This window comes from Trichosurus vulpecula, chromosome 6 (genome assembly GCF_011100635.1).
Source record: "Trichosurus vulpecula isolate mTriVul1 chromosome 6, mTriVul1.pri, whole genome shotgun sequence".
NCBI lineage: Eukaryota > Metazoa > Chordata > Mammalia > Diprotodontia > Phalangeridae > Trichosurus > Trichosurus vulpecula.
In genome coordinates, this window is record NC_050578.1 from 272,535,106 (window position 1) to 272,555,914 (window position 20,809).

At 53.8% G+C, this 20,809-nt stretch overlaps 2 protein-coding genes across 2 annotated transcripts; one reads left to right on the forward strand and one right to left on the reverse strand.

The window, feature by feature from the left end:
* Positions 1 to 145: 145 nt before the first annotated feature.
* HNRNPUL2 (heterogeneous nuclear ribonucleoprotein U like 2) lies at positions 146 to 11,178 on the reverse strand. Its single transcript, XM_036765290.1, has 14 exons — positions 10,506 to 11,178; positions 7,885 to 8,020; positions 7,565 to 7,641; positions 7,188 to 7,327; positions 6,780 to 6,870; positions 6,559 to 6,671; positions 6,019 to 6,282; positions 5,665 to 5,787; positions 5,336 to 5,464; positions 4,970 to 5,138; positions 3,524 to 3,724; positions 2,561 to 2,631; positions 2,186 to 2,293; positions 146 to 2,101 (listed from the first exon to the last, which is right to left on the reverse strand). Exons 1-14 carry the CDS (start codon positions 11,176 to 11,178, stop codon positions 2,030 to 2,032), a joined length of 2,367 nt encoding a protein of 788 aa, XP_036621185.1. The 3' UTR covers positions 146 to 2,029.
* A 1,052-nt stretch (positions 11,179 to 12,230) lies between these two features.
* Positions 12,231 to 20,331, forward strand: TTC9C (tetratricopeptide repeat domain 9C). The gene is made up of 4 exons (XM_036762327.1): positions 12,231 to 12,591; positions 12,824 to 13,063; positions 18,086 to 18,268; positions 19,336 to 20,331. Exons 2-4 carry the CDS (start codon positions 12,826 to 12,828, stop codon positions 19,428 to 19,430), a joined length of 516 nt encoding a protein of 171 aa, XP_036618222.1. The 5' UTR covers positions 12,231 to 12,591; positions 12,824 to 12,825; the 3' UTR covers positions 19,431 to 20,331.
* Positions 20,332 to 20,809: the final 478 nt, after the last annotated feature.

The following is a 20,809-nucleotide window of genomic DNA, read 5'->3' on the forward strand; positions in this document are numbered from 1 at the left end:
AGCTGGGGCCAGTTGGGCAGAGCGCCACCGAAGCCCGCGGGCCCGTGAGGTCGCCCCAAACGGGGCAGGGGTCAGCTACGTTCTCGTGGAGACATTGCACGGGACGGGAGGCGAGCGGAGCGCGGAAACAACCGCACAGCTGACACTTTGTTTCTCTTTTACTGGCCACGTCCATAACACTTTACAGGCTTCGTAAAAGCATTCACAGGCTTGTTTTCTGTTACTTGTCTTACAAGCTTTTCCATCTACAACAACTAAGACATTCAGAAAAAAACACAAAACAGGTGTTCATGAAGAACAAGGCGAGTGCCTTCTGGTACCATCATCCCTGGGTTTTGCTCCCCTTAGGACTAATTTTTTTTTAAACCAGAGACACTGTTTTGACAAAGGATCTCTTGGTCTGTTTTGACCAGGGTGGCACAGCTAGACTCCAGAAACCCAAGCTTCTTTACAAGTGGCCTTACCCCTTCCCAGCCCTCAGTCCGGGTTACTGCCCACAGTGGTCGGAGAGCTCCTGACCTTTCCCAGAGGACAGCAGTCACTGACTAAGCAAATGCAAGGTGGGAATCAGAATTCAGGGTCAGCCTGCCCAGGACCGGGCTGCGCTGGCATGTAAGCCTTGCCTCCAGCCACTGTCACCAACTCTTACAGGGCAACATCAGAGGACCAGGTGCGAGTTTGGAGGCCAGTGTCTTGTCAAGGACAGATGGAAAGAGTTGAGAGTCAGGCCTTGGCTTCATGCCAACTGGCTTAGTGCAACAAAAGGGGAAGGGAAGACAAACCCTTTCCCCTAAAACGATTTCAGACGGGCCAGCTGAGGCAGCCGCTGAGGAGAAGCTGGGCAGGAAGGGAGCTGCACCTAAGGGGAACAGTCCAGGGTTCAGGGAAGGCCCATCCTATCCACCCCCAATAGCTACCTCTCCTACACCACAGTCTACCAGCTTCACCCCTTTGTAAAGAACTGACTGAAAATGAGGAAATCAAGAATAAAGCAAGGCCTCTGGAGGGAGGTCTCTCTCACATACACAAACTCCCTTTTGCTCATCCTGGGAAACCACCACCTGCACTGAGCCTCCTCCTACCCATCCCACCCAAGCCCCTTCCCTGGCCCTGCTCTCTAACACAATGTAACATGGTACAGGAATTGCTATTCTTGGCTCTGGGAGCTGGCTGCTCACACCACAAGATTTGCCTCTGGACATGTCACGCTCCAATGAATACAAGAATCCTGTTGCATTTGTTTGTGAAACCCTGAGAAACATCCCCCCTCTCCCACTACTCAGGAAGGTGGACACTGCACAGGGGTGACGTCTCAGGGCACCCCTGGCATGACCTTGGAAGACAGAGATGAGCACTAGCAAACCAGGTTCTCCATGCTAGCCCAGCATGCCCACTCACCAAGCTTTCAGGAAAATGCATTAATAGACAAAAAGAACCGAACACCCTGCTCTAGACCCAAGCAGACCTTGCCCCACTGAACCTCGGTGTCCCATTCAGTAGTCATCTAATGGACGGTTTCTATGCCTTGGCCACCAGCACAAAGACACAAGATAGGAGATAAGGTCATGCTGGCCTCCAGCCCACCAGACCAGACATCCCAAGAGGGAAAGTTTGGTAAAGAAAATACAAGCGGTCATTGGTGCAAATGATTGATAAGAGCCAATGGTTTATTTTCACTGCCCCAGTCCCAGCCCTCAGGACCTCTCCCCTGCCTAACTGCCAACCCAGGGGCCTCAGGCTAACACATTGCTCATCCAGTCCCATTCACTTACAGAGACAGGAAAGGCATCCCTAGGGCTGTATTATGCGCAAAGGTTTGTGATTACAAATGTCTAACTAGGTCTGAAATGTTTTATAGAATAAGACAATATTCTTTTCAACAAACTTTAAAAAAAATGTACAGTTCTTCTTGGTTTGCCTCGTCCCCCTTCCTCCCCCCCCAGCCTGTTTCTCATTGGTTGTGCCTCCGGGCCGAGGTCGAGCTCCTCGAGGCCAGCAGGCGCCACTGGCCCGGCCTTCACCCTGCCCTTCACCGATACCCCTGGTAGCCATAGTAGCTTCTGTAGTATCGATCTCGGTCTTGGTAGTAGTAGCTCTGCCACTGGAAGAGAGTGGGGACACCCAGTCAGCCAGGCCCAGGCTCAGGAGGCTTGTCCCCCAGTTTAGGCTCCTGCCACCTGCTTACCTCCCGGTTGTACTGCCGGTAGTAATCCCTGTATCGGTTGTAATCATAGTCCCGGCCGTAGAATCGGTCATAGTCTCCTCGGTATCGATCGTAGAAGTTACGGTACCCCTGAGGCAGAAGGAGAAATGGTGGAAGAAGGGTAAGGAGGGCCCGGGGGCTTCCAGCACCTTGGCCAGAGACAGCTTGGAACAGGCTGCAAAGAGATGGCCATTTCCCAATACGGCCCCCCAAGCCAACACACATTAAGCACTATGTGCCCATCACTGTGCTAGGTGCTGATACAGAGGTAAAGAAGACACAGCATCCCTGCCCTCGAGGAGCATACAATCTAGACCACAGCCCTGCCAGGAAGAGCCGGAGGAGAGCTACACTCACCCCTCTGCTTCCAGACTGCCCCCAGTACTGCTGCCCATAGGCACGGCTGTCGTAGCCCCGGCGCCCGCCGGCTGGAAAAGAAATGGAGAACAGCTCTCAGACAGCTGCCTGGGGCCCTTTGCTCCAAGGGAAGCAGAAAAAAACAGCTGGAGCCCAAACTAGGTCCAAGGGGAATGGCTGGCAGGCACGGAGCCAACTTGGTGCCAGCCACGGGGTGGGGGGAGGATTACCCCGACCAGGCAGCTCCTCTTTTGCTTCTACCGGCCTTGTAAAAAGGACAAAGCAATGGTGTGTGGCAGCCTTAGGCACATGAGAAGACCTGCCTTCCAGAGGACCACAGGGCTTGAGAAATGAGGAGTCAACCCCTCCATTTATAGAGGCAAGGATGGAAAAAAGGCAGCATGGTCAGAGCCTCTGGGGCAGGCTAGTGCCCCGGGGCAGTAAGGGTCCAGCTCAGTTCAACTACTGATGTGCTCTGTATCCTCAAACAAACCAGTCTTCCCCAACTTCGGTTTCCTCCCTGCTCCAGCAAGAGCGCAATGACTCCTCATGACATACAGACTAACCACAACCAAGTGGCAGGTGGAAAGCTCACCCCCCATAAGCCAAGACCCCAGCACGCTAGACCAGCAGGGGGAGAGCACAGGCCTGCCCGAGGGCCAGAGTTAGGGATAGCCCCTTTCCCTGAAGCCTCCACACACAACAGGGAGCCAAGGAGGGGGCTTGGAGGGCAAGGAGTCCGCAGAAGGATGACAGAGCATTGAGCAGGTGCTCTTGGAAGGTGTACAGAGGGAAGAGGAGCCGAGAAACACTCCCTGTCCCATTTAGTATGTGTCCAGCCCTGTATTGGTCAGCAATCCTAGGAGGCAGAGGCAGAGAGAGGCAGCAGCCCGCCCCTTCCCCCAGGACGTAACAGTCCTCACAGCCAGCCCTGCCACTGCCAGCCAGCGGCCCCCCACTCACCGTATCCTTGGCCTCGAGTTCGACTCTGCCGGTTACGCTTGTTTCGGTTGTTTCGGCGGTTTGTCCGCTTTTCAGAAGGGGGCAGCAGCTTCCTTGCCTCCTCTTTGTATTTGGTGACCAGAGGCTGGGCCTCCTCCTTCTCCAGTTCCCCAAAGGTCACCTCCTCCATATAGTCACATTTTTCAGGCAGAGAGAAATTGGCTATGAATTTTTTAAGAAAGGGGGTGGGAAGGCTTAGAGCAGAATACATGATCTGGGCCTTTTCCCTGCCTCTTGAAAATTCCAGTATAGAAGGGACCACCCACCAGCCTTGCAGACACCTCCAAAAGCACCTCCCCCAACTTGACACAGATGAACTTTAGCAATGGCTGACTCTAAATTTGGGTTATCCAAGTATAAAGCTCTCTGCAAACATAGCAAGACACTGAACCCCATCCCCTTGGTTTCCTTCTGGGCTCAATCTCTCAGGCCTTTCCAGCTTCGGCTCCTACGAGACTTTCAAGAATAAACTGAACAGAGGCTGCCCACGCAGACAGAAGCAGCAGCCTTTGTTCTTGGCTAGTTCACCTGCTAGAAAGCAAACCCTTCCAAGAAGTCCAAGAACTCCAAGCAGTCACAGAAAAAGCCATTCACTCTGTCCAGTAAGAGTTGGACCAGCTGCAGGACTGAGTCTGGGGACTGCCTCTGGCGCCCTCTTCTGGGGAGGTGCATTCACTTTTTTTAGGTCAATTCTCTCTCAAGTTGCCTCCTTAACATCTTAAGAAACTGAGACCAGGAACCCCACCAAGAACACACTCAAGGCTCTGGCCGTGGCACTTCCAGGGACATGAGAGGGGAGCCCTAAAATCACCAACTGAATTGCCTCATTTACCCATCTCAGTTTAAGGAAAACCCAGATATCCTATAACATTTTGTACCACACTCATCATAACCTGAATTCCTGAGGGGTCAGAAATAGCCCTGGGTATGGGGCTCTCTGGATCTAACCCTGCTTCCAAAGGCAGGAGGTACCAACAGTCACTGTTACTGCAGTTCACTGAGAATGGCCCACACACCTGTGTGCCTGCATGCCTCCCTCCCAAGGGCCCAGAGCAGACCCAGCACAAAGGACTGTGGGTATTACTTTGCTCATCCAAACAGAGGCAGCACTGACCAGCTACGACAGTGGGATTCAAGACTCCCCTTCTTCTGAGCATATTTTTATTCGAACCTTCCAGGCCAGAGCTCCAGCTCCCTTGAATTACTGCAATCTAGTATTCTTATCCCCACAACCAACAACTCCAAAGCCTGTCCCAGAATGAGTCCAGGCCCTAACTGTGGCTGCGCCTGTGCCTCCTCAGCCATACAACAGACTCTCCCTGCAGCCCAAAGACTGGGGTTCTAGAATTCCTCAAGCCGCTATAGAGCAGTATGCTAATCGGGGACGATGGACTCCCCAACACACACCTTTCATCTCCAGCATTACAGTCTGCGGGACGTCGTCTCCCTCCGCTTCCTTCCTCAGCTCCAGCCTCTTCTTCCAGTCCTCTTCGTTGGGGACAATCACCACCACTTTTCGAGAGAAGGTCTTAAAGAGGAGCAGCTTCCGCCGCTGGCCAGAGTTATAGACATTACACTGAGGACAAAAGAGCACGAAGCCACACCTGCTTTACCCTTGGGGCTCGTAGGCAGCTGCTGCCTAAGAGGGAGGAGCTGGGGCAGAATTTTCCAGCAGACTGGCCTGAAAGCCAGGGACCTGCTCCTTGGCCAGGCGGCCCAGGGAGAGGCCCAGCTGAGCCTCCACTGCAGGGAAAGTGCTGTCAGGAAAGATACCTGGTCCAGGATGATGTTTCTTTTTGTCCTCGAAGCCACCTGGACCAGCTTGCTAAGGCACTGGGAGGCTTGCTGTACTAGAAGGTCCCGGCTCTTGGGGTCCAGCTCTGGCTCCTCCGGCCCCTTCGTCTGAGAGGGAGACAAACAATGCCTTGCTTTCAACCTTGGCCCTTCTGACCTGCTCCGAGGCTCCCAGCAACAAGAGCCATCCAGGCTTCCCAACAGGCTCGAAGGGACAAGCCCGCCAGGGCATCTGCGTGTGCGTGCGCGCGCATTAGGGTTGGGGGGAACCTCGCCTGGGCCTTCAGCATGAGGGCTCTACTGCTCACCCTCATTTGATTGAGCACAGTCTCAGCTCCCAGGACGTTGTATCTTTTCTCAGGATTAGCTTGTGCATGTTTCAATGCCCACTGGGTCTTTCCAGACCCAGGCAGTCCCACCATCAGTAATACCTGCAAAACAACAGTACCAGGTTTGTAATGGGGAAAATAAAACCCAGGGAAGGAAGCATGTCCATGGTGTAGCTGGGTCCAAACCACAACCCCCCCCCCCCCACTTTGCTCCAGCTCGAGCACACGAGAGAGCAAGCGTACACACGTACGCAGGCGCACGTGCACACGCGCGCACACACACATGCTTGAAGAGACACAAAGCTGCTTGGTGCCAGCCCCTGCTGCCTGTACCTCACACTCCTCCGTAGTCTTAGGTGGCAGCGAGGTTCGAACCCGATCCTCCACAGGCACAGCATGGATGAACACAAACTCCTCTGGAGGGGAGAAGAAGGGTTCCTCCTTCTGACCAAAGTTGAGTTCCACCACACAATTTTTGCAGAGGACATGAGGCAGGAGGGCTCGCTCATTCAAGGAGTCCTTGCTGACCCGGAAAGCTACACCCAAATCATCTCCATTTTTAGAGAAAGAGAGTTCCACCTCCTCACTCTCGAAATTCTGTGTTGAACAATGACAAGCAACATACCAGGGCTTGAGCTCACTGCTCAGTGCTGGAGCACAAACAGGAAAAATGCTTCTGTAGCTTAGTTCTCCCTTAATCAAGTTGCTTCCGAAGCCCCTGATGTTAGAAGCCACGGGGCTGAGCAAGAGGCCAGTCAGGAGGATGGGCGCCTCCCAGAGAAAGGAAAGCACACTGCCCAACATCCTTCCCCAGATGCAATGCTCTCGCTGCCTACATCCTTCAATCAATGGACTGCTCTCAGAAAGACTTACAGCGAAGCAGCCAATGACATCATTTTCCCCAAAGGCCTGGCCATATTCCTCAAACTGCCCATTTTCTGCCTTTAGCCCCCGGCCATCGAAGCCATAAGAAAATTCATCTTCACCTAGAACAGAGGAGCAGAGTTACCCCCCCCAGAAGACACCCTCCCCTCCAACTTCCCCCACAGGAGACTTGCTCCAGTTATGAGGGGAAGGGAAAAAAGGGATTTTACCAAGTTGTGGACAGGAGAAGTCAATAGACCATCCAACTCGGAGAAGGGAAGCCTCGGTGCAGCCTTCTTTCAGCGGCAGATTCTGAGTGACCTGTCCAAGCCAGAAATGGAAGCCTTAGTCGAGAGGCTGGCCTCACAAGCAACATCTAAGCGTCAAAGACCAAAAGCCCACAGAGACTACAAGGCAGCATCAGGAGCACGCCTCTCCGTGACCCTGAACTGCAGCCACCAGGACCAGCTTGTTCTGGGGCACTCGTGTCTCCACAGCCAGTTGCTGCGCTCCCACTCTTTGACATTAGAGGGGAGGTTCTGGATGCTAGGCCCTCACCTACCAGCCCCCAAGGGCTGGAGGCCTCTCATTGGAAAGGGAAGGGGACGAGGAATGAGCCTCATGAGCTGCCGCCCCACCTTGGCCTCAAAACAGACTTTTCCCTTTGCCACTCCATATGTGCTCCTCGCTCCAGACCAAAGGGTGGGAAATTTCTCAGAGAAAAGTGGCTGGCCCCCATAACGGTCCTTGCTCACTTGAAAATGGAGATCTGAGGTATCTGTCAGGAGAAAGAAATGACATCACTCTAGTGGAAGCCACCTTCGTCAAGGCCTGTGATCACTAAAACACACCCAGTTACAGCCACTTCTACTCCACTGGGGACAGGTGCAGTAACAGCCTCAAATGCTGAGCTTCCTAAGCAGTTCTGTGCCTACACAACAAATAACTTCTCAAAGGAGAGCGGAGCCACAAGGTCTCCTGGGGGACATCTCCATCTCGCCTGGCCCCTACATACACGTGTCCAGGTTCACCAGGGTCGGATCCTCTTCCTCGTCTCTGGCTTCTTCTTCAGGGGGTGGTGGGGACTTGGAGCTACACAGGAGAGAAAAAACAGTTTTGACCAACCACGTCCACTTCTCTGATCGCTTTTGTGTGAGCATCCAACGCAAAGGCCACTTTGAGGTGAGCGTGTAAAGTGGCATCTGGGGAAGGGGGGAGGGCCAAGAAGGCCACTTCTAATGAAGCCCCCAAACTCCGACTAGTTGAATTAGCAGCAGCTCTGTCTACCTCTGCCAGGCAGGAATTCCAGTGAACGCAAGGGGCGCTCGCTCTTACCGACTGTGATAAGCCTCTTCTCGAAACTCGTAGTAAGCCCTGCCATGTTCTTCCTTCTCATCTCGCTGCCTTTTCACCCCACGACGCTCTCCATCGGAACCGCTGGGCTTCGTCTTCTCGCTGTCCTCCTCGTCTCCTACACGAAGGAAGGAAAATTAACAATTTTCACTGAAGAAAACAGAGTATCCTAACTCAAACCACCACCTCCTGGAATGCAAGGAGAGTAGCCCCATGCTCCCTTGCCCCAACTGTCCAGAATTTTATACGTTTCTATGTTAGAAACTGATGATAAAAATATTGACAATTCATGTGCTTTTTTCACTCATCTGCCCAAATTAACCTGGGGTGGGGACGGACACATGCATGTTTCCAATATATGACAATGAAAACTGCACAGAGCAATGTAGGAAAGGTTGAGGTTTCAGGCGACTGATTTCGTTGACCCCTACCTGGCATTCTAGCTGGACAGGCTGTATTCTATGTTCACTGACAAACTGGCTTCAATTAAATGAAAAAAATCCCTTCCCCCATTTAAAAATGTGCAGCCACAGCTTCCCTACGAATAGCAGATGGATCCAGGTGCATGAGACAAGGCTATATTTTTATCACAGTTTTTTTAGTGAAAGTTGTGAGAGCAAAGCTTAAGTCACGAGAGGCCCCTAAATACTCCTGCAGATTTGGAGCAAGAAGGGACCTTCTCATTTTTTACACCCAATTGTTGATTTTAAAAATGATAAACTGGATTTTTTAAAAAGTTGCAACCATGAAGAAAACAAGATTTTGGGAAGAAACAACCCCGTTTATGTTCTACTGATGGGAGCGTAGCTACCTGAGCTTTCCAATGACTGACAGGAGCTAAATGATTAATTTATATTCCAGGCCACTGAATATTAATCAACTATGCTGTGGTGAACTTTTTTATTTGTATTTCCAGTGCCTAGAACAGAGTGTTACAAATAGTAGATGCTTAATCTATCTAAGGGAACCTGTGACTATTTATTTAGAAAGCCTTCATATAACGATACCCATTTAGACTTCTGCCTTAGTCTTGGCTCAACAAGGCATTAAGGAACACAGGAACCCACTTTCCAAAGGCCCAGCTGGAGACAGCCCCCTAGATCCTGCCTTGACTCTGACAGACATTTATGGATGTAGCCAATCGCTTTCCACCCCAGAAGTTCATTGTCTCTCAGGGGCATCCTGACTGATCCTACAAATCAGCCACCTCGGGGCGCCCCAATCAGCTACATTTCAAGGAGCTTCTAGAAACCCCAGATATTTAAAAGAAAAACTCACCAACATAAACCTCCCACAAACATGCCCATCTGGTCTTTCAATACAGAGGTTCACATTTAAGCAGAAGGGAAGTGAGGTAAAGCACCAATGTCAGCGACGTTAACTAGCCCTGCCCAGAACAATCAATTGCATCGGTCCCACTGGTTAACTCTTAAACCTTATACCCCATCAGAAGAAGCTAGTTAGAGGCTGCTGCCCCAGTTGCCATGGGTTTCCTGCCTGCCAAGATGCCAGGTTCAGCAGGGACCTGGGGGATGAGCTAGTCAAGGAAACCCCACTTTTCCTGATGAGCCTCCCCTCTCTGGAGCTCCAGGAGACTGGGTGCTCCACAGGTAGGCCAGGCTGCCCAGAAAGTAGCATCCATCCCAGGGTGGGCAGGAGGCACCACAGAGGCCAAGCTGACCACTGCAATGACCCTCCTCGGGAAGCCACAGCCTTGGAGACCTTCTCTCCCCACGTGGAGCTGGGGACCTCATGGTAGGAGGAATGCCCTATTACAGCCCACTGATTTACAGGAGACCCAGAGGGAGCCAAGGCTTGCCCGTTAAACTGCAGAATGCAGCAGCAGAGAAGGAAGGGAAACAGGTCAGTGAGAGCACAGTAGAATCACACTGGGAGAAATCAAGGCTGACAGTGGCCCCGCCCCCCACTCGGAGACCATTTAGCCCAAGCCCCGGTTTTACCGACTGGAAAAGGAAGAGCCCCTGGAGCCCTACCGGCCCAGCACCCTCCCCACCTTTTACAGCAAAGGAAAAAGGTTCGACCTTGCGGGCCCACCCAGCACAGCACCCCCTCCCCTTTTACAAGAGAAGAAATCGAGGACCGAGGAGCTCGACCTTGCAAGCCACCCCCCTTTCACAGCAAGGTAAACAGACCCACCTTAAGAATTCGACTTTGCAAGCCCAGCACCGCCCCCTCATTTACAGCAGGGGAAACCAAGGCCCACAGTCATGGCCGCGACTTTGCAAACCCACACGACCCAGCGCCCCCCTTTCACAGCAGAGGAAGCAGGCCCACTCGCGGTGTGCGACTTTGCAAGCCCAGAGCCCTCCCCCCACTTTTGACAGCAAGGGAAACCGAGGCCCACGCTGGGGTTCGACATTGCAAGCCCACCCGATCCAGGCCCCCCCCTTCTACAGCTAAATAAGCCCACGCGCGGGGTGCGACTTTGCAAGCCCAGGCCCCCCCCCCGGTTTTCAGCAGGGGAAACCGAGGCCCGCGCCCGCGACCTTGCGCGCCCCCCAGCCCTTTTCCTCCCTCCCCCTCCACGCCGGGGGACACCCGGGCCCGCACGCGGTCTAACCGCCGGCTGGGCCGATGCTCACCCGGCTCGTCGTCGTCGCCTGCCTTGGGAGCGGGCGCCGGGTCGCGCTGGCCGCCCGGGGCCGAGGCCCCCTCGGCCTCGGGTTCCGCGTCCCCGTCGCCTTGGCCCGGCTGTGGCGGCGCCGGGGAATCCGGGGGCTGCGCGGCGGGCGCTGCCAGGGCCGGCGCCGGGGACGGCGGGGCGGCTGCGGGCGGCCGGGGCTGCGCGGAGGCCCGGCCCAGCGGCTGGGGCTGGGGCTGGGACGCGGCGGCGGCGGGGGGCGGATCCTCGGCCTCGTCCTCGTCCTCCAGCAGCAGCAGCGCCGCCGCCGCGTCCTCCTCGGCCGCCCCCGCCCCCCGCTCCCCCTCCTCCCGCTCCTCTTCCCCCTCCTCCCCCTCGGCGGCCGCCACCGCCGCTGCCGCGTCCTCGTCCTCGTCCGCGTCCTCGTCCGCGGCGTCGTCGTCCTCGTCCGCCTCGTCGCCGCCCGGGCTCCGCACGGCCGCCGCCGCCGCCGCCGCCTCTGGCCGCCCGGGCCGCGCCGCCGCCGCCGCCCCGCCCGCCTCGTCCTCCAGCATCTCGGCGTCCAGCGCCTCCTGCAGCCGCTGCGCCAGGTCCACCTTGAGGCCGCGCGAGTCCAGGCCCCGCCGCTGCAGCTCCGACCGCAGCTCGGTCACTTTCAGCCGCTTCACCTCCATCGCCGCCGCCGCCGCCTCCGCCTCCCTCCCTCCTCCCGCCGCCGCCTCCTCCCTCCTCCTCCTCCTCCCCTCCTTCGGCCCCCCCGCGAACCGTCGGCCCGGTCCCAGCGCGCAGGCGCAGGGCCTGCAGCCGCCGCTGCGGCCGGCCTTCTCCCGCGCGCCGGGGCCGCTGGCCGCTCGGGCACGCGCGCCCGGAAAGCTGAGTGCCGGTGATCGGTCGCCAGGGACTCCCGGCTGAAGGCCATCCTGGCCGCGCCCCCGACCCTCCTTCTTCTCTCCGGGCCTAGCCCGGGGCTGCCGAGGGGATTCTTTTTCCACCCCTCCCTCCTCGGTCCCCCCACCGGGAGCCGCGCGCGTACGGGGATAGGCCGGCCTTCCTTGCTCTTCCCGCCCCCTTTTCGTTCTCGGCCAATGACTGCAAGGGGGTCTGTCTTGGTTTGTTTGGGTCTGGTTTTTATTGCGGCCCCCCGGGGGGGGGGAGCGGGAGCTGAACTGGTTTCTACGCTGGGGCTGCGGCCCTTTTGCACTCCGCACCTCCAGCTTTCTACACCAGGGAGAGGCCCCGGCAGCCCCTTCCCTCCCTTTGGCATGTATGCAGCCCCGTGTCCGCAGAAACTCGCCGCGAGGAGGACTGGGATCCCTTTCTAGAATTTCTAGAAAGGATCATTTTTTTAGTCACAAGACTAGTGCGCGGTGCTGGGGACGACTGATGCTACTATGCATCACACCCAGTCTCTGGGCCGGCAACCCTACTGCTGGGTTTCCCCTTTCTCCCGCCCCAGTCCCCACTCATTGGGCGGCTCGAATCGCCCAGTCTTCGCTCCTATTGGGCGGCCGGCGCTGCCGGGTTTCTTTTTTTCTCTGATTGGTCCGCTCAATCGGGTAACGGTTTGCAGATTGGTCCGCGCGGGGCGCCGGCCCGATGAGGGGGCGGGGTCCTTCGCCCTGGCGCGCGTGCACAGGCATGGAGCCGGAAGATGATTGGACGGCGGGAGCGCGCGCGCGGAGGCACTCGGCAGTCGGGCCATCTTCGCATCTCTGTGGCCCTGGGCGGGGGGGTGGGGGACGGGGAGGCGGGGAATACACATCAAGGCCAGTTCCGATTGTCCGGTTTGGAGGTCCCACGGGAGCCCTAGCGGCCCAGCCACGTTCAGGACCTGGGCACCGGTACCCAGCTTCCGCCTCTCCGGACGGAGCGTGGGGCCAAGCGGGAGCGCGGCGGGGGTGTGTGTGGGGGGGTGCTGGCCAGCGAAGGCCGTGGCTCCGTGAACGTGGACGCGAAGCTATCCCACGCGTACGCTCGCTGGACGCGCTCCGGGCTCTGAGGCCCGCCGGTCTCCGGAGTGGAGTTCGCCCCGCTGGGAGGGCACGATCCATCCGTCTATCCACCCGGGCTGGGTGGTGGGCTTCTAGGTGCGGAACCTGCCCCTCGTGCTGGCGTCCCCGGAGACCCTCATCCCGGCCTGACTCGGGGCCTGTCTTGGGGTTCTGGGAGAAAATCCTGGGTGTTGAAGTCCCTGGGGTGGGTCAGGCAGGCGAGGGCCGGTTCCCGGTGCCCAAGGGCCTCCTCTGGGTCTCCTCCCGGGGCGGCGGCGGCCGCAGCAGCAGCCCCACCCCCAGCCCGGCCCGTTTCTCGGACCCTTAGCCATGGAGAGGAGGCTCCGCGAGGCCCAGCAGTACAAAGAGGAGGGGAACCAGCGCTACCGGGAAGGGCGCTACCGGGATGCGGTGAGCCGGTACCACCGGGCACTGCTTCAGCTTCGGGGACTCGACCCAAGCCTGCCCTCCCCGCTGCCACCCCTGGGAGCCCGAGGCCCGGCGCTCACCGTGGACCAGCAGAAGGTGCTGGAGAGCACGCAGACCGACTGCTACAATAACCTGGCCGGTAAGAGCCTGCCCCTGAAAGCCCTGATAAACTCAGCAACCGGCCTTGAAGCTGTAATTCCATTTCTGTAGGTTAGTGATCGCCACGTTAAAAGGCTCTGTCGGTTTTGTTCATTAAGAAGGGGGAGGGGGGCCTGGGATTTGTGAGTTTGGGGTGGGAGATTCTCTTTCCTTCTGCTTTGATGGTCTAAGGAAAGGCACCCCAGGTAATCATCTCCCAGCTCTCGATGGCCAAGTTAATGTCTTTAGAACGAGTGCTGGAAGTGAGATCTCTCTTGGACCAGTTAATTCTAGACTGGCCAAACTAGATCCATTGTAGTTCAGTTACTGAGCTTTGAGTTAAAGCTGCAGCCGTGGACAATGCTGATACAAATCTTGGCATTTTTAACGGGGGAAAAATACTAGGCTGTGTAAACCACCTGAACAAAGTAACTTGCTGGGCCTGAGAAGAGGGAGTGGGGAGGGGTTAACCTGCTCTGGTAAATGTGTATTGCTTCCCCCCCCCAGCTACAGTCAATAGGAGTTTAGTGATAAAGTGAAGAACTTTCGAATTTGTGAAGGTGTCAAGGGGTTAGAGAAGGTTTGAGAAGCCGTAAAATGAGATAGAAGAGGATGCAGATCCATAGGCCTTAACGTATGATAGGGAAAACCACCCAAATTCTGAATTCTGCCCTGTTACTTGTGGCATCCCTGCAAAAGTAACAGTGTAGATAGACTTGAGTCAATCCTGGTGACGTGGGATTTAGGAATGGGAGCGTGCCTTGCTCCTAGGCTCCTTTGGTGAGCACTGGTGGAGTTATTTCAGCAGCAGCGGTCTCCAGCCCCCATCATCCATGCAGATAGGAAGCACCCTGGCCTCTTAGAGAGAGCCTTGGGGCACCAGGAACTCCAGGGACTTGTGCAAAGTCTCCCCGATAAAGGGGCCTGACCCAGGATTCTGGATTCCTGAGGCCAGTGCCCTGTCCATTACACCGTCGTACCTGTTGCCTGCCCTGCCTACTTTAATGCTCCTCCATATAGTGCCCCTCCATCCAGGAGCTCTAGAATCTGAAATAGGAATTTGAGGACTTAGAGCAAACTACAAAAATCATTAAGAGCTCAGGAAATAAAATATATGGGCAAAGAAGAAAAGAATTAGGGGACCTTTGGGTGAAAGGACAGGTTGAATAGTGCCCAGTTTCCAAATATGTGAGTTATTCCATGGCATATTGGAATATTTTCTACTTTGCTTCATATTCAACACATATTGAAGGTATTTGCATTTGACAAATATTTATCAAGCTGTGATTAGCTCTGTGACCAGCCCTGGCCTAGAAGCTCTGGGGACTTCATGGCCCCAGCCTTCAGGATAGTTAGGATCTAATTGGGGAGGTAAATATCATAAGAAATGCCTGTAGGATCATATATTGGACCAGGGGAAGGGATTGGGCAGCCTAGACCTTCCTTCTAGAGAGGACAAAAGCCCAGGAGGCTGAGTGACCCATCTAGCTGGGCCGGGAACTACATCTACAGCTTCTGACTCCAGGAGCAAGGATGCGTCTACTACGCCATGCTCCTTTGGAATGAGTGATACAGGCAGTGTTAGTCCAGAAGAGGGACAGATCATTGGAGTGGTCAGGAAAGACTTTATGAAGCTGGGCCTTGACAAATGGGAGGCCCATGAAACAGCTGAAGCAAGGCCTTGGTGGAGGGGGTTGTGGGAGGGAGGTTTAGGCTGAGGGTGATATATATATACATTGGTACAATGCCAGAACCTCGAGAAGAATGAACAGTGTGTGCAGGGGAGGGGTGATATTAGATTAAGCTAGAAAGGTAGGTGGCAGAGATAAACTGTAACTAAGCAAAACTCTAAAAACAAAAGAAAGGGGTTTAAACTGCGTCCCAGAAGATGGAGGGTAAGTGCTGAGATACCTGGAAACACCAGTACCTCCCAAGAAAGTCAGGAGATACTGATGCCTCTTCCTTTTTAAAGCAGGGTAAAGTGCCCATCTTGTTCAAAGAGTGTTTTTTTGTTTTTAAATAATTTTTTTAAAGACTGTGTCTCCCCCTCTCACAGAGGCTGGAAGGAGAACAGTTGCTCCTGGGCCTGCTTTTCCAGCCTCCCTCCTCCTCAGGCAGCCCTCATCCTCCATTCCTGAAAGCCAGCCGTCTTTGATGTCAGACTCAGTTTTAGCCCTAGTGTAGGCACTCAGTCTGCTACTCTTTACCAAGCACCTACTATGTGCCAGGTAGCGGGCTAAGCGCTCAGGAGATAAAGAAAGACAAAAAACAGTCCCTGCTCCCAAGCAGCTTCTAGTCCAGTTGGGGAAGCAACAAGCAACAGCTCTGCCAACAAGACATAGGCAGCCAGGATCAGTGGGGCACGGTCTCAGAAGGGAAGGCTCTAAGATTAAGGAGATCTGGAAAAAACTTCTTGCAGAAGGTAGGACTTTGGCTGAGGCTTGAAGGAAGCCAGGATGCGGAGATGAGGAGGGAGGCAATCCAGGGATGGGGGCTGGCCAGAGCCAAGAGAGGGAGCATTGTGTTGTAGGGATGGCCAGGAGGCAGTGTCACGGGATTGTAGAGTAAGGCATGAGGTATAAAGTGAGTGAGGAGGGGAAAGATCAGAAAGGTAGGAAGGGGGCCCAGGTTACTGAGGGGCTTTCAATGCCAGACAGAGAATTTTATCATTGATCCTGGTGGTAATAGGGAGCCACTGCAGTTTAGTGGATGGGAGAGGGGAGAGAGATGGTGAGAACCTTGCTTTAGGAAGATCAATTTGACAGCTGTTGAGTGTGGGATGGCCTGGAGTGGGGAGAGACTCAAGGCAGAGAGATCCACCAGCTATGACATGATGAGGGCCTGCGCAGGTAGGCAGGCAGGCAGTGTCCCAGGAGAAAGGGAAGGTATAGGAGAGATATCAGGAAGGTGGAAGACGAATTGGACAAATGAATGGCCATGGAGGGATTAGTACGGAGTCAAGGATAGGTAGGTTGTAAGCCTGAGGGACTGGGCCGATGGTGCTGCCCTCCACAGTGACAGGGCTCCTGGACATCCAGTTTGAGGTGTCACAAGGACAGGTGGAGACGTGAGACTGGAGGTCAGCAGAGAAGTTGAGGCGCAGGAAAGGCAGGTTTGAGAGTCATTTGCATCAATATTGTCAGAAAGTCTGGGAGAGGTGATGAGATCCCCAAATGAGAGTATAGAGGGAGATGAGCAGAGGGCTCAGGAGCTCCCAACTAAAGCTGCTGACCTGCCACAGGGACTACAGCTGTGTGCCACCAAGGCCAGCTCCACAGAGGCTGGTCTGAGTGCTGGCTAGGGGCGACCACAAAAACCATACAGTCGGATTCCCACATTTGTGTGGCCCTTCTGGGCTCTGCTTCTGGGGGTTCTACACACGTTACTACTAATTTTAAATTAACAACCCATAAGGGAGACCGGGCTGACACTTGACAGATGACATTGTTGACACTGGCCCACAGCCCCACAGTGACTCGTGTTCTACCGTCCCATTCGGTCCTTTGTTACAATACGTTAGAAAACTGTTTTCAACGTGGAGAAGCAGTAGAAGTAGTGCTGCCACAGAGAACCAGCCAGGGCTGAAATTCCCCCAAGGCTGCCCTTTCTCTCCCTTGCTTTCAGCATGTTTATTTCTTTCCCGACAGTATTCTTTTGGCTGGTATCTTAATTCATCAGAACAGGCCAACAACAAACCCCCTGGCCAAGATGCTTTGAGATTTGACTGTCATATTGCAAGGGCAGAGGTGGTGACAAGACCAGCTGTCACCCAGACGGTGCTGAGAGGACTCTTCACCCTTGGCTCTGGAATCCGTGAAGCCTGTGCTTTCATGAGAAGGCTGTGAGAAAGGCAGCAGATGATTCCTGCTTCCTTTTGGGTCCCAGAAGAAGTGGTAGCTTGTGAAAGGAGTTGACACTTCTGGATCAGATTTGTGTTGGGAAGCTCCCTAAGAGAACGCCAGGCCAAGGCTCACTCTGGGCATGCAAAGGTCAGGGAATGGGGGCAAGCAGGAACCAAGGGAATGGCTGTCCATTTGCACGGAGAAGAGGGCACCCAAGGAAATGGCTTCCACTGAACCATGTGTTTAAAATGTTTGTTCACACGGCACTAGGTGCACCTAGGGCAGCTATGTGGCACAGTGAGTGGAGCCCTAGAGTCAGGAAGACCTGAGTTCAAATCCAGCCTCAGATACTTGACACTTACTAGCTGTGTAACCCCGGACAAGTCACTTAACCCCTATGCCTCCCAAAAATTCTCTTAAAGAAGTCTATTCACTGAATGGGCATTACCTCACTCATAGTAAGAATCTGAGAGGACCTTAGCCTAAAGGGCCATGGTCTCCTGTTGCATCCTGGGCCATCTCCAGTCGTCCTGGTGAATATCAGGCCACTGGACCCAGGTGGAGGAGAAAGTGAGGCTGGTTACCTTGCACAGCCCTCCCTCACTCCAATCCAAGTCAGCTGCAAGCCTTGCCGTCACGTCCAAATGCTTGCACGTAGCACTGTAGTAGAGGTTGAGGCAAACCTGGGTGTGATTCCACCTTTGGTCCATCCGGACTGTGTTCTAGGAGCACCCTCTAAACTGCCCCACTGCTAGTCGGGCCTCTTCTTATTCCATCCTCCTCACCCCCAGTCATTCTGTTATGTCTGGACTCTTCAATGACCCTGTGGATCATACTGTCCATGAGGTTTTCTTGGCAAAGATACTGGACTGGTTTGCCCTTTCCTTCTCCAGATTGTTTTACAGATGAGGAAACTGAGGCAAATGGTGATGTGACTTGGCCAGGGTCACAGCTAGGAAGTATCTGAGGCCGGATTTGAACTCAGGTTTTCCTGACCCTAGACCCAGCACTCCATCCACTGAGCCGCTTAGCTGCCCGTACTGTTTCTGAGTAGTCATTTACTATTGTCAGATTGATTGTTTTGGCATTGAAGTCTTCTGCTTCAAATGACCACAATGAAGCCAGTCCTGTCCCAGAAAAATTCACCCCTTGCCTCTTCTTCTTTTCTCTGGTCCCCTCAGCCTGTCTCCTTCAGATGGAGCCAGTGAACTATGACCGAGTGAGAGAATACAGTCAGAAGGTCTTAGAGCGCCAGCCTGCCAATGCCAAGGCCTTGTACCGGGCAGGAGTGGCCTCTTTTCACTTACAGGACTATGACCAGGCTCGATGCTACCTGCAGGCCGCCACTGACCATCAGCCAAAAGGTGAGGCAAAGAGAGTTGGGGTGTTGGGAAAGAATGCAGCCATTCTTGCTAAAATGCTGTCTGTCTGAAGGAAAGTTAAGTGTTTGAGGGTCCTTGAGGCCCTGACTTGGAGGCATCTGCATTCCTGAGGATGGGTCAGTTTATCCAGTACATGGTGCTTACCCCTCACCTTTCCCATCTGCCTTTTGGCCTCTTGGTGGCCTCACAGCCACACGTGGCCCTCTGGCTCCCCAAGGTCGGCTCTTTGACCAAATCCAAGCCTTCTGAAGGCTCCCTACCCCCAACCTAGAAAGAGGGCGGCTTCTTGTACTCAGGTCCTGCTCTAGGCTTCTGATGCAGCGCTGTGGTCGGGACCTGTGATTTCATTGGTGTAGGGAACCCCACTCCCCAAGGAGCAAATTCCTTCTTTCAGCCTGATCTGCAACCCAGAGTCTTTGAGTGGCCTTTCAGGGAAAGTGAAGTGACTTGCTCAGGGTCACACAGCCAGGAAGGGTCAGTAACTTGAAGCCAGGTCTTCTGGGCTCCAGGGTTTGCCCTATACTATGCTGTTCTTCCTGTTTTTATTAGAGGCCCAGAAGAAACCTAGGGGTGTAATAGAACCTTGCTAACTTGAAAAAGCCAGTCTGAATTAATGAAAATGCAAATTCGGGGATATCATTCCTACGAAGAGTTACATGTCTCAGAGGTGTACCCCAGAACCTGCTTCAGTCAAGGTCCCTTAGAAGATGTTTCCATGAGGAGTTAATGGCCTGTAGTTAACGTTTCATCCTGTCCATAAACGAGGCACCTGAGGTATCTTAATAGCTGTTTGCCCTCTTAAACAATTAAAATGTTTACTATATGCTGTTGTTCAGCAAATCTTTTGAATTCAAAACTAAAATCCAGCCCTCAGTCCTTAAAAGAAATAACCAAGCTACCAGATGAATGAATCTGAATTAGATCTTACTAGCGCCTGTACAGTCAGAATATTCTGGCTGTGGGAAGACTTGGGATTATTTTTTAACATCTGCTCCCTCCTACCCAGAGACTTGAATTACTTAATTCTTTTTCTTCTTCTTCTTCCCAAGATGCCAACGTCCGGCGATACCTGCAGCGGACAGAATCAGAACTAAGCAGCTACCACCAAAAGGAAAAACAGCTTTACATGGGCATGTTTGGTTAGCCAGAGACACCAAGCCTTCTTTGGCCCTCCTTGCTATAGGGTGAACCCTTAGAATCCCTCCTCCCTCCCCCCGAACTGGAAACAGGGCTTCAAGCAGAGGAAGTGGGCACTCCACCTTTGACCTACCTAGGCTGGGCTTTGGCTGCCATCCCAAACAACTGCTCCACTCGCACACGTCCTCATCTTCCTCGCCATCTCTGTGTTTCTGTCAGCGTCATTGTAGCCTTGTGGAGCTTTACCATAGGAAACACCAGAACAAGCCCACTAGATGAAAGTGGGATGAATGATCTCGGCGAACTGCAGACTCCAAGAAGTGGGTGGCCAAATTGGCTGCAGGCAAATGTTGAGGCTGGCAGAAAGGGGTGTGGGGCAGGCAGGAACAAGGCTTCTGGTAGCCTTCCTTGGGGATCCAAAAGTCGGTGGAACACTATTGGACAATTGGGGGTTACGAGTGTTTGGGTGGCATCAAAGGACAGCCTGGTAGCCTGGGAATGCCCATTCTGGACCACATTCTCATTCTTTTTTTTAGAATGATAATCAAAATCAGAGATTAGGTGAAAATATATTAAGACTTAAGCTTAGCATGATCATTTTCCCCTTTGGGTTAAGCTGACACAATTGTTCTGAGACCCCAGGACTAATAATTGTTTACCTGACAATGACATCTGAGCCATGCTCAGATTTTCCTTATCACTCCTGGTTTCTGCTTCTTTCTGCATAGTTAGCGTTTATTTCTGAAGCATAGATGAGCCTCAAAAATGAACCACATTCATTCAGCTATGGTAGCAAAGTGACCACACAATGCCGCCATCTACGGAAGATGTATGAAAGCGATCTCAGGCTGTCCCCTTAGAAACTGCCATGCCATACAAGGAGCATTAAAAGCATCGTTCTCTGTCTACCTGAGAGTCCCTGTATTTTTCAAGTGCCTTTTTCCTCCAGGGTACCCAAGTACTTGAATGACAGAAGAAGAGAGGCTGAGAATTCCCCTCCTGCTGGCCTTTCCAGGGTGTGGGGCTGCTCTGGCTGTCCAGGTCATTCGTTGCTAAGCCATGGCTTCTCTGATCAAGGGGCCATTAGCTTTTTTTTAAAATAACTGATTGAATACAATTCTTTTCCTTCGTAATCCTGCGTATTTTGTGCATTTAAAGATGTCATTCCAAGATGGCGTCTATAGCTTTAAAACCACCCTTGCCCTAGGGTCGAGGGGTCTTTCTCAAGATCCCACACCGTTCATTGTAGGTGCTGTGTGAAGCCAGCACAGACAGCTGTGTTTATTGGCAAAGCTCTTACCACCCAGGGTGGCATCATCACTCATGCAACATACTGCACACTCAACTTCTACACTCGATCCTTGGGAAGGCTTGAGCTTTAACAAG

Bases quoted from the DNA above. Each gene is read 5' to 3' on its own strand.
- HNRNPUL2 (XM_036765290.1), bottom strand. From the start codon at position 11,178: ATGGAGGTGAAGCGGCTGAAAGTGACCGAGCTGCGGTCGGAGCTGCAG. The intron at 8,021-10,505 runs GTGAGCATCGGC...TCCTTCGTGTAG, and splicing joins AGGCGACGACGACGAGCCGG to GAGACGAGGAGGACAGCGAG. The intron at 6,871-7,187 runs GTGGGGCGGCAG...TGGCTTGGACAG, and splicing joins AAGTCTGTTTTGAGGCCAAG to GTCACTCAGAATCTGCCGCT.
- TTC9C (XM_036762327.1), top strand. From the start codon at position 12,826: ATGGAGAGGAGGCTCCGCGAGGCCCAGCAGTACAAAGAGGAGGGGAAC. The intron at 13,064-18,085 runs GTAAGAGCCTGC...TGGTCCCCTCAG, and splicing joins CTGCTACAATAACCTGGCCG to CCTGTCTCCTTCAGATGGAG. The intron at 18,269-19,335 runs GTGAGGCAAAGA...CTTCTTCCCAAG, and splicing joins CACTGACCATCAGCCAAAAG to ATGCCAACGTCCGGCGATAC.